General features: G+C 42.6%; 1 protein-coding gene across 1 annotated transcript in view; it reads right to left on the bottom strand.

The window, feature by feature from the left end:
• The window catches only part of HEPHL1 (hephaestin like 1), a 60,237-nt gene that overhangs the window by 15,007 nt on the left and 32,130 nt on the right, over positions 1-13,100 (bottom strand). Inside the window, exons 9-12 of the mRNA XM_006092770.3 lie at positions 12,220-12,431; positions 9,201-9,351; positions 6,058-6,270; positions 2,318-2,531 (exon numbers count right to left, since the gene is read on the bottom strand). Coding sequence (XP_006092832.1) covers positions 2,318-2,531; positions 6,058-6,270; positions 9,201-9,351; positions 12,220-12,431 — 790 coding nt within the window. The remainder of the gene's footprint in view (positions 1-2,317; positions 2,532-6,057; positions 6,271-9,200; positions 9,352-12,219; positions 12,432-13,100) is intronic.

The raw sequence follows: 13,100 nt of genomic DNA, 5'->3' as shown, positions 1-13,100 counted from the left end.
GCAAAATGCCTGGATCGCGGTGGGTGCTCAATAGATGGAGGCTATTATCTTGAATCCCAGGTTAGTTACATTATCTGCATGTCAGTCAGGAATACTAGGAATTCAACTTCATTTCTCTATAGCAACTGAACTTCTGTTTTCAAATTCTCTCCCACTGCACAAACCCTGGCATTGTGCTGATGGCCCCATTTTTGCCTTTTGGGACCCAAGGCTCCCCCAGTATGATCTTTGCAAGCCTCAGGGAAAGACTTCCTGTACCCAGTGGTGGTTTGAAAAAACAGATGTGTCCCATGTGATGGCCTTGGGTCAAAGGACAGAGGAATAGCAACTGGGGTATAGAAGGGGCCTTTGTTCCTGGGCTTCTATAGACAGGGTACCACAGATGTCCCACTAGGGGAACTTGTTTCATTTCTGTACTGTTATTTTACCTACAAATTGTTTATATTTTGAACATGTGAACATGCTCTCATTTTACTTTGCTTTTATCTATTTATTTGTTCACGGACAATAATCCAGAGTGGCAGGGGCAGAGTGTAAGTACACTCAGCACCTGCTATCCTTCTGTAGAACTGGGGAGACAATCCCAGAGGACTGAAGCTAGAACTTCCTGCCAGCCCAGAGGGATGAGGGGTGAGGGTGGGGGCTTAGTACTGAAATTACACTGAGTTTCCAGAAACTAAGGAAGGCTATGTATCTTACACACTCAGGAGCTAAAATTGTACATGCAACAAAATTATTTCTTTAGTTATGGCAGCCTTGTAAAGGAATAATCCTTTTAGAAAAGGCCAAATTAGTATTCATTCCTATTCCATTGCACTGACATCAGTTCTTAGCTTGTATTGGCAGCACTGGTTTTGCAGGAGAGGGGTGTCTGGTTTAACAAATGGGTTGGTGAATAATTGAATGAATTTTAAGTCGTCTTGTCCCCGAGGCAAATCTTTTTAAAATGTGGATTCATTTTGTTTCTTCAGTTATCCATAAGGTGGCACTGTTATACTCTCTTTCCCAGGAGCCTGAACCCTCAAAACAGAGGTCAACAAAGCAGAAGAGAAACAAACCTACTGGGTCAGGAACAGCTGTGTGTAGAGGAGTTTGTGTGTGGCATAGCCATAAAGGCTAAGTATGAGGAGTGTGGAGGGGAGGGGAGAAGGAAGGATGATAATAAAGGACCAAGAGGACAGGGGCACTGAAGTCAACAGGTCCTGGTATTTGTCCTTCAAAAGGTCTGTGTTCAATTCCAGCTCTGCCGATGCCCAGTTGGGCGATTTTAGCTCTCTGCATGGAAATCTCCGAGTCTGTCTATGGGGGGCAGTGATATCCAAACAGAGGGAAGTTGAGAAGTGGGGGGAGATGAACTTTTGGGGGAGAAAGTCTGCCGGTCTGAGCCTGACAGATGCCTCTATACCTTGATGACTCTACTGCAGTGCATCCCGGGGGCTTAGGAGGACCAGGGCTCACTAGCCAGCAGGGGCTTGAGCCTCGCTGATTCTTTGCTGTTTAGCATGGCTGACAGCGCTTTCGTGCGGAGATCAGTCTTGCGGACTTCCTGGGTACAGGGCCCTGTAGAGGAGACCTGCTCCTCCCATCTATCTCAAATGGCATTGCTGCCTGCTGCTGGGTTGTCTCCCACCCAGATCAGCACTTGGTCAGTGGCCCACCCTCCGGCCCCCTTCCTCGCGGTCCTCAATCTACCGCAATCCATCCTCTCACCGGGGTCTACACCCTCTCTGCCGCCTGCTTCACCTTCTGTCATCTCAGTCCCACAATCACTGGGATCTGCCTCCTCCCCTAAACCCTTTCGCTCTAGACCAGTGGTTCTCAACCTTCCTAATGCCGCGACCCTTTAATACAGTTCCTCATGTTGTGGTGACCCCTAATTTCATTGTTACAAATGAACATAATTAAAGCACAGTGATTGATCACAAAAACAATATGTAATTATATATGTGTTTTCCGATGGTCTTAGGCGACCCCTGTGAAAGGGTCGTTCGACCCCCAAAGGGGTCGCGACCCACAGGTTGAGAACTGCTGCTCTAGACGCTCACTCAAAGTCACTTTCATTCGTCACAGCCACATGTGGACCAGCCATTGCTGGTGGAGGTGTACTGAGCCCGCCCGCAGGGGTCCTCAAAATGACCTCAGGTCCCCTTGTCAGGATGGAGACGGGCAGCTTCCTTCCCCTTTTGTGCTCACAGTAAAAGTCTCTGCCAGAACTGTGCAGGCAAAACCAGGGCATTCTTAGGTTTCCACATTTGAAAACTGTCTATGGCGCATGTGCAATCCCACCCAAGAGACGTGGCGGCTTCGCCCGTGGTACCTTTCCCCTCCTGCGTCCAAGTGCTGCTTTTCGAACTCCCAGTTTTTGTTAGGGGCATAATCCCATTCTACCTCTTCAGCAGCGATGTAAAAGGTTCTTATCATCCCATACGGCTGCTCTGAAGGGTCCTTGTTGCCGCAGCTGCTGACCTCATATATCTGATTCATGCCTCTGGTGAAGTGGTGCATGGTGGAACAAAACACCCTGAAAATACCTGGAAGAGAAACGGCTCGGCATTCAGTATGGTGGTCGATTGTGGTTTTTGTTGTTGTTCTTGGTGTGGGTTTGCTAGCAAACTTATTATTTTATCCCAAAATAAATAACCGGGAAGGTACATTTTTTTAAAAAAACATCACCTTTATGTAGTATTTCAAAATCAGACCCCAAGGGGGAAAACATTACTTGTAATATATTTAATTATGGGAAGAAAATCCCATCTGAAATTCACTTGCAATCCTATCTAATAAAGAGGGAATATGCAAATTGACTGTCACGCCATCACAAAGCTGTCAGTGCCCATAGCCACAAGATGGAGTTGCCCAGTCCCCTCAGGCCCGCCGGAGTCCCCAGTCCTTTCAGCCCTGCTGGGGGGAGGGGGAGGGGGAGGCAGGTGCATGGTGCAGCCAGACCCGCCCTTAGCCCCCCAGCCGCCTACAGCTGGCCCAAGGTGCAGGCAAGCCTCAGCTATTGGCTGCCCAGCCACTTAGAATGGGCCCAAGGCGCGGGCAAACCTCGATGGTGGCTTCCCAGCCACCCAGGGCCACTTGAGGCTCAGGCTTGCACTGCCGGCAGTGGCAGCAGCAGAGGTTTGATGGGGGTGTCGCCTTCCCCTGATTGCCGGGTCGCCTCCCACCCCTGAGGGCTTCCAGACTGTGAGAGGGGGCAGGCCGGGCTGAGGGACCCCCTCCTCCAGTGCATGAATTTTCATGCACCAGGCCTCTAGAGAAAAAATAAAACTTGTAAAGTTGCTGCCGAGAAGTGATTTCTCTGGGTCTTCCCTGTTGTGCGCACCTATTAGAAGATAGGCACCCTTAGAAGATCGCAGCTGGGGATGATTATCTTAGCCCAGCCCAGTTGAAACAGAACTAACTACCTGTAAGATTAATATCCTAGACAAAGTTCAATGAGGACACATTTTTGAAGCCATGTATTTGCCCTAAAGGATTTCATAAACTATAAAGCACCATACACATATAAGGTATTATTAAAGCCAAACATACTACTTCATTAAGCCTTTGAGCGAAGGAAATTCTCATTACCAATGATAGGTCTACATTATGCCAGATGAAAAATAAAAAATAAAAAGTCAATTAGATTTCCCCACCTAGGGCCAACAATCATGTATGATTGAGATTATGTCATTTTTAAACTGAATTTTCTAGATGTATTAGCATCAGGTAGATATATTTTAATTGAACTCACCATAAAATCATATAAAACAAAATTGTTGGAAGATATTTACTGTTAGTAAAATGATTAGATCAATAAATCTTCTCTTCCTCTAGTAGAATCTGTTCTTAGAGGTGAGTAATTACTGTAGCTTTCATTATCTATGGTGCAGAGAGAGAATTTTTATCATGCTACACATGTCTAAATACTGCCAAATTATCCCTTCAGGATGAGAAAAAATTGTTGGTTCAGTGGCCACCTTAGAACCTCCAAGCCTCTGGTGAGTACCTTCATGAGGAAGAGTGTGGGAAGCCACCGCTTTCCTAATACTGTCATAAGAGTGCACCAAGGAATGAGGAAGGCCCATGGACCTTGGGCATTAGCAGACTGATGCTAAGCACCGATTGTTTGGTGTTGAGATAGTGGTGGCTCGAAGCAATTTCCTGACCTAATAGCCCAAAGTAAATGTTTACTGAACCTTACTGTTCTTTACTGATCTTTATTGACTTTAGAGACGGTATGTCTGCTACCTGTTTGCCAGTGCTTTACTGAGGGCAAGATGTGTATCTAAAATTGAATAAAAAGCAGATTAAGTCAGGTTTCGGTGTGCCTCTCCAAGCGAGAGGTCTCCACCCGGCCCCCCATGCCTTCTAAATTCATATTTCTTGTATAGTATTTTCATTTGTGCGTCAGCCCCTCCTTCAGATCCTGAACCCCTGCCGCAAAAGGTTGCGGCAGAAGAGACTGTGAAACCATAAGGGAAAGCACCTCTGAGGACAGGCTTGGAAAGAGCTTCTGCATATGTTGTGTTCATCATGTTTTTCAATAGTCAAGGAATTATTTTCTCCCAGAACAAAGAGGAGTTTAAGGCCTTGTTTGTGGTGATGGTTTCAGAGGTGTATACTTACCTCCAAACTAGTTCATGTGTAGATATTAAATGCGTACAGCTTTTTGCATATCAATCATACCTCAACAGAGTGATTTTAAAACAAAGAAAAAGAAAATGTTTGAGTTGCAGACTATAGTCTACTGTGCCCATGTTTGGGGCACTCTTTTTGGCTGATAGACGAGGGACAGGAATTGGTGAAATGACCAAGCTTTTAAGCAGTCACAGATTTATACTTAGAGCCAAACATAAACCGGAAACCATTGTCATGAAGCTCTTTAGAAGCCTGTAGAGCACATGAGTAATACTCATGGCATGTAATAAGTAGCCAGGTCTCTAAAATTATCCCAGCCAGCTCTAGCTTTGAATGTCTGTTTCAATGGATTAAAACTATTTGGCAATTCTCTCCCCTCCTCTTTTTGGTTTTGGAGTATATATATATTTTTTTAAATCATTGTGCCCAAGGCATCCCTTGGTTTGGGTGACTTATAATTGAATAATTATATTAATATAGAAAGGCTGAATACTAGATGTTTACAAGGCACAGATTATGGAGCTCCTACTCTGAGGCAATTATTGGGCAAAAGTTTTGAAGCCCAAACCTCAATTTCTTAATCAATGGCACCAGGAGGCACCTACACTGCAATTTCAGTGTTAATTAAAGAAGTAAACATCCATTCATGAAGGGGGCAGAGTTGGCAAGTACTCATCTTGAGTAGCATATTGGTTTCTTTTCAAAGCTAAGGAAATGTTAGGTGTAGAAACATGTTGAAAGCCCACAGCACTTGCTATCCTTACTTTTCATGCAACAGCAAGCATATGCTGCCATGCATTGCTCTATATCTCTTATAAAAGTGCCTTGAGTATTTAATTGGCTTAGGAGTCTCTAGAAGAAGAGATGCCATGCAGGCACCCCAATGGGCCTTCCATGGACTTCAGGCCCAGTGCAGCTTATCCTCTGGGTAACCAAGGGTACCCAACAGAATGAAAACAGAAAAGCCCCCAAATAAGTCATCAAAAGGGAAATTATCAATCTCTAGAGAAGGCAGACCAGGCCATGTCCATAACCTAGAAGCACCCACTGGGCTGACCATACCTGGTAAGATGCTTCAGAGCAGCAACTAAAATGATGTCTGTGGTTAAAGAGAAAAACTGTATTCTTTCTCGGGGCTAAATTGTTCATGGATATGAATCAAGAGCGTGCTTCTAGGATTTGTGCAGCGAGGTCATTTAGAGGACTCCACTTCTGCTTTGTGGATGTGGGTGTTATTTTAGACGCTTCTCCTTTTTCCTTTATGCTACATGTTTGGAATAAAATGGGATTCTCTGATTCTAATCAAGACTGTACCTCTTTCTACACACCCTGAAATGCCCAAATTTGACGAATGTCTTCTGAGGAACGACCCTAAGAGTATATGCCTAAAGATAGAAACTTGTCACCTGAGATGGCTCTGCCAAGTTTTACCTGCATAGTCCGGCTGCATGAATGCTGTCGTAGAGATGTGGGGAAACAGGGCCAGGGTGTCACGGTGAGTGCCTCGAAGGTGGATGGTGTTGCCTTGAAAATGAACTCCGTGCATGTCGGTGTCAGTGCCCATTCCAATCATATGCCAGGAAACTCTATCCTTTTTGCACATGTTAAGGCCTGGCTGGTTGCCATACATATATCCATTAATAGCTAAATGGAAGGAAAGACGTAGTCAGAGCCCATTATAATTTTGTAGAAATACTGAAAACACATCATCTTAGTGAAAGCTTCTCAGTATGCATGGGGGTGGGGTGTTCAAGTGTTCAAACTCTGTACAGAAGATCCTTATTATCAGAGAATAATAGTACTGGGGAAAAGTCGTGGTGAATCAATTTCAAATGGAAACTGAAATGAACAATGAATAATAAAAATATACGAAAACTGTGAAAATGTTATATGTAACAACATATACACAAGGGCATGTGTGAATTATAAGAATCAGTAAAGAATAAATCAGGTTGTGTTCTGGTATCCTTTTTTCTGATAAGATTGTTTGATGGTTAACATGATATCTTTCATTTTCAATTTTAGTTTTGGACTTTACCAATTTCCCCAAAGTCTTCTCCAAAACTTTAAAAAATATATATATTTTATTGATTTTTTACCGAGAGGAAGAGAGAGGGATAGAGATTAGAATCATTGATGAGAGAGAAACATTGATCAGCTGCCTTCTGCACATCCCCTACTGGGGATCGAGCCCGCAACCACAGTACATGCCCTTGACTGGAATCAAACCAGGGACCCTTCAGTCCACACGCTGACGCTCTATTCACTGAGACAAACCAGTGAGGGCTTCTCTAAAACTCTTGATATGAAAATCATTTTCTTTTGAGATTCTTATCCTGTCATCTCCCTTGTAAAATGTCTCTCAGTTATTAATTCATATAATTTTGTCAGATCCTTATTTGTCAATGCTTTGCATTTGATTCTAGAAGATATTAGATATTCCTTTACTGACTTCATGGATCCTGCATCATTTGAAAGATTTGCAATTAATTGACATTATATTGGCTGTTGTATCAGTGGAGAGGAATTTTTTGGGGGTGGGTGGTGGGGAAGAGGAACACTAAGTTTATAAGAAGGTAGTCTTTGGGTAAATAAGTTTGCCTTATGGTAACATTTCCTACCTCAGTAAAATAATTGAAAGAACTTAGAGTACTTCTTACTTAGATATGAATACCACCTGTATCTTCAAAAATGCAAACTGTTTTTTATCTTTTACATCAACCCCAATGTATTGATAGTGGCTACCTGGAGCAGTGCATAGAGAATTTACAAAGCACATTCTCACTCTGTGTGTGTGTGCGCGGGGCGGTGGGGGGGGGTGGGGGTGGGGGGGGGCGGGGATGAATGCCATGACTGAACAGCACTGTCTGAGGGGCAACTGCACGTAATTATGTCTCATGCTTGATGTCCATTAGAGAGATAAAAATTCCATCCCTGGCCCCACTCCTTACTAATGCCCATCGTAGGAAGAAACAACTGCTATACCCTGCACGATCTTCTGTTATAATCCCATTCTCAAACAAAATTACTTCTTATTTCTGTGTCTCAGAACCAGTGGTGGTTGGTAATTTTCCTCAGATATCTAAGATTATTAGTGGAAATTCCAAGAAGCCCTGGGGCTTCTGAGAGGGAACATCTCATTTTCTGAAAAAAGAATCTTTGATCATGCTCTGAAAATAAATTATCTAAATCTTGTCCACTGAATATCAAAGAGATATCATTGTAATAACTTAGTCCTTGGCTGGCTGGTAAAAATGTTCTCTTGCCCGGGAACTCTACTTTAATGTCTCTCTTTCTGAAACATTCATTCATTCATTTGTTCATTCATTCAGCAAACATCTTTGAATATATAGAATAGGTGCAACGCAAAGCATTGTATACCATGTGAGGTAGCTTCTCTTTGGTATTGTTGCCACCTTTCTTCCTCCCACTCCATACAAGCAAGACTGGAGAGGTAATTTAATTCATAATTAATGTAAAATTTAAATTAAAATACATGATTTTCCTTGCCTTTGCTTTTAAAATGACACAGTCTGCATGTCCAAAATATGCAAACATGTTCACATGGCCAAACCAAGATGGGCCTGGATTTGACAATGGCCCATGAGGTTGTTGAATGTTTTCTATATACAGGCCTCTCTTATGATAAATTTCATTTGCAACTTACCTTCTCCACTAAGGAATTGCTATGTTTCCTCATTTCCAGTTTTAGTTTTTTTATTGGCTACTAGGCAGATTGCAAACAAACTTTGTATTGAGTTATAACAAAGCTTTTTGTAGAAGATGATAATGAAAATGCGTTACTCCATGCTTTCTATTGGTCCAAGAGGGAACTCTGTTGGAATGGAGCATCCGGGACCTTAGGAGTCTGTGAGCTAGTTGCGGTGAGTCTCTTGGAACCTTGGACTTCTTTGTGGGGGAGGGAGATTAAGGGCTGCTTTGTTATTTTCTCATAATGTTTTAAAGGCAATAAATAGATGTTATCCTGGGTCCTAAGACAAGCAGTTTAGCACCTTTATCTATCTTACCATGTTTGTTTTAGGCACTTTTTTTTTTTTTTGGCTGCACACTCTAGCAGGCATTTGAGTTTGGACTCTAGCAGGGAAGGTGAATTAAGTAATTCCTCCTACATGAAGATCTGGAATAGGAATGGCTAGAATTTTACAAATTAACCTTTTAGACAGACACACATCCAATGTGATAAGAGCTCCTTTGCTGTATAGTGATTACCTCCAGTTATCACTGGGGTTATCAGACTTAATGCTGTTATCAGGAAGCCAAGGGAGGGCATTTTGTCAGTGATTTTATACAATTTAGATGCACTGTGACCTTTGCAAGTTCTAATTTTGTGTTGCTCCATCTAAGGCTGACAAAGTGTTTTAGAAGTGTTACTTAAGGTCACAACCTCTCTGGGAGATAGTGAGGGTTCACTATACCTTGTGAGGCTGAAGCCGTGAACTAATTGACTCATCCAAGAACAATACCCAAGACACCAAAAACTAAGATAGTTAAAACGTTTTCACTCCAAATGCAACGACGCCTTTTCTTTCCAGGGGAAAAGTCATTTTTCATACCATGCATCCGATTGGACTTCACAAACTCTTTGTCCTCTTTGTCAACACTGAAGGGACGCAGGGTAAACTTCTGAATGTTTTCATCAAGATACCTACTCAGATTCTCATCAAAGACTGTGAACAGTAGGTAAAATTCCTTGTCTATTCCTTTCTACAGAGAAGAAAGAAATGAATACATGAAGAGTACAGCTTGGAGACATTCTCAGCTCGGTTTCACTTTCAAAGTTAACATGACGTAAACAAGAATCAGCATCAGCCATAGATGGATGGGGTAATTTTGTAAATCAGGATTCTGAGGATGATTCTGATAAATTTATTACACTCCCCCAAAATTCGTGTTTCACATTATATCCTTCTCCTTCCCCACGTAGGAAATAAGGTTTTCTACCTGTAGTACTGCTGTTGTCAGCTGGTCATCACTGTCTTATTCTCCTGACCATGGCCTCAGCCTCTCTCTCTCTCTCTCTCTCTCTCTCTCTCTCTTTCTCTCTCTCTCTCCCTGGTTTCATGCCCTCATACTCACCCCCTGCTTACTGCAGCCATGCTTACACCAACCTCTCTCATTCCCACCTCAGGGCCTTTTCATGTGCTGTTCTCACTGCCTAGAAGGTTCTCCCAGGTTTTGCTTGGGTCACTCCCTTACTCCATCCAGTTCTCTGCACAAATGTCACCTCCTCAGGGTGCCCTTCCCTGGTACCTGTTTAAAACAGTCACTCACCTTCTACCCTGCCTTCAAACTCACTCCCTTTACCTTACTTTGCTCTTCATAGCACATATCTCTAACCTTAAATTATATTTTGTTTATAAACATATTTTTCGTTGTTTTCTCGCTGCAATGTAGGCCTTGTAGGAACATTTTAGGTTCCTCTCTGTATCCTCAGCTCAGAAAAAAAAAAGTCTGGAAAAGCAGGCACCTAATACATATTTGTGAGTGAAATAATGAATTGAGTTATTCCATGAGACTTCGCTATATTATGTTAACTTGAGTTGATCTTGAAGGGACTATGGATTACTTCCCACTGTGTATACTTCTAATCCTTCTATTTGAGCATATCTGACCACACAGCATCTCGAATTGATGGAATATGCTTTTCTTTAAAGCTGAAACAGAGAGGTGACTGTATTTTCTGTCCCTCAATGTCTCCTTTCCCTAACATGCTCCTATCTAGTCCACCCTTCAAACTGCTGCCTGCTCCAGAGAGCTCCTCAGCAATGCCATCTGCTCATGTCTCTTTCCCTCTTAAACTGGACAATACAACCTAAACTCACGGTGACCTGGTCCCTGCCTGCCTGTACTGCCTCATCTCTTGGCCCTTCCCTCCTGGCACTTTGACCAAAGAGAGGCCTAGCTTCTTGCACGATTCTGAACTTGCTGTGTTCTGGAGGTCTCTGTCCTTCATGCATGTACCCTTAACTTTGATGGTCTGCCACCCTAATGCAGCCTCAAGGGCCAGCTTAGCTCTCGCATCTCTGTGATGCTTTCCTAACACCTTATGGAAGATATGGATACTGCTTGCTTTACGCTTGTACTGTACCTGTACACTTAACTGCTTTTATCGCCTGGTGTTTCAGCAGGCAGGAGTTTAAGATAATGGGCTATAGAAAGAAACAATGTAGGCCTGAAATTTTTCACAATAAAATATAAAAAATTGAGGTGAGCAAAGGGGTGACAAGTATATTTTTAAAGATTATGGGTATGGAAACAGGCAGGCCTAGGTTCTAATGCCATTATTTTTTTTCATGATTTTATGTAACTGGACTGACCATAAATGGTATTTGGCTTAGGTAACAACTCCCAGAGAATATAAGATGCTTCTAGCAAATCTCAAAGTTACCACTGAATGGATGCAACAGGGACAAAATCAGAAGTACCTAACAAAATGTTTCTGGCACACTATGCTTTTGGTTCAGGTGTTTAGCTAATAGAAAGCAGGGTAGTGTATTGATAAAAGATCAAAGTTGGATGCTCAAAGTTGCATATTCTGCTGACTATCACTACTTACTAGGTGTGTTTCCTGGGATATCATTCAACGTCTCTGAGCCTCAGTTCCTTCAGCTTTAAAATAGGGATAGTCATTCTGTTTCACCTTATCTGATTGTTGGGGTTCGCTATAAATATTCAGTCTTATTGCACAGCATTATTGAGGGCCATTCAGAGGGCCAGGGACACACTGAATTCCAATAGACATTTCCAGGATTGGTCCTTTGCACAGGGAAATGAGAATGTGAGGCGGACCAAGACACTTTATGTCCTCTACCTAGCAGTTCCTTTGAGCCCAGAAGTGGGTCCATACAATGCAAGCATTATAAAATATACCATTTAAATAAATAGTCTTGCTATTTCTGATTGGTGAAGTCATTTCAAATGGTTAAATGACTGGACTTCCCTCTTTTCATCAATGTATTTAATAGCACGCAGACACGGCTTGGGATGCTATGTTTTGCCACACTAACCAGTGCAAACATCCAAGCCTCTAAGGTGGGACTTGCCAAAAGTTATGTACATGTTTCTTGTCCTTTCAGCCACAGTGATTAACTTCCAGTTAGTAGTGAGGCATTAACAGTGGTTCTCACTCAGCCCTGGCTGCTCATTGGAATCACCTGGATATTCTGATGGCTTGGTCTGGAACACGTGAAAAAAGATGTTTAAAAGCTCCCAGGTGATTCCAATGGATGGCCAGGCTTGAGTAACCTTGTCCAAGAAGAAAGGATCCCAATTTGTACTCCATGTCAACCTCAGAAGATTCTAGAATCAAAGCAATGCACAGGGAGAGACCCACCAAACCCCAGCCAACAAGCAGAAATCCTGGGTTTCTGGGTGGGCATCTGTAACGCAGGAAAGTCAGATGTAAATTTACCAAAAAAATAAAATTCCCATAGTGTAGAAGTCAATTTCAAGAGGAAGAGGGGGAAATTGCTTTTTGTAACCGACTCTTTATTATGATCTGATCTCTAACCGTATTACTGCTTTTTCTTACATACAACCCTGAGAAGAACTTGGTAACATTTGTTGACTTACCTGTGTGCCATCAGCATTGAGAGCACCTTTTTTACAGACTAGCAACGGCCCTACAAGGCCAGCGCTGGTGTCCTTGATTGGCTCAACTGCTGAGAAGTAAAGGTAGGTCAGACAGGGAGGGTCAGCAGCTGTGGGGCTTACGCTTTCAGGCACTGTCCATCTGTACGTGAAGGTTTCACCCGGCTTAACATGTGCCCCTGGTTTCACAAATCCTGAGGAGACAAATGAAACAATTACTCGAAGCAACAACCAGGAACATTATTAAACTTGTCAGATTGGGTCTCCCAGCCCAGGGTGTCTCTCTCTGATATGTTTTGCAGAAGGACAGTTGGTTTTGCTTACGTATCTACCGAGGGAAGCTGCTGCCACAGTCTTCTGTTTCATGAGACAGAAGCTTCTATCAAAGGATTGTCTTCTAGATTACATTTATTATTTTCATAGATGCTATTCTTACTCAAATACCAGGTTTAGCATATATTTAAAATGTGGTAGCTGCCCATTTAGCAATTAAATGTAGCCATAAAATATTACTGAGTGCCTTCTATGTGGAATATATTACATTTGGCCCAGCAAAGTATATCCCAAAAAGTTAAGCAAAAGGCCTATCTTTAAAGAGTTTAAAACCTTGAAGGTTGAACTAGGAAATAACCCAAGTAACTACAAGAAAAGTTCAAGGCTGCAAGGCTGATCTGGGATCCAAACCCAGAGCCGTTCAATTCTAAAGACAGTGCACTTAATCCTCACGTTACATGGCAATGAACACATTGAATCTCTCCTGCTAGACGGAGCCACTCTGCATCTTGTCCAGGACTTTGCAAAAAGGTGCCCTATAAGTTTGCTGAGTTAAACAATAGAAAATATAGACATTTGGGTTGTCACAT

Source organism: Myotis lucifugus, unplaced genomic scaffold, assembly GCF_000147115.1.
Source record: "Myotis lucifugus unplaced genomic scaffold, Myoluc2.0 scaffold_104, whole genome shotgun sequence".
NCBI classification, from domain to species: domain Eukaryota; kingdom Metazoa; phylum Chordata; class Mammalia; order Chiroptera; family Vespertilionidae; genus Myotis; species Myotis lucifugus.
This window is presented reverse-complemented; position numbering and strand designations above follow the sequence as displayed.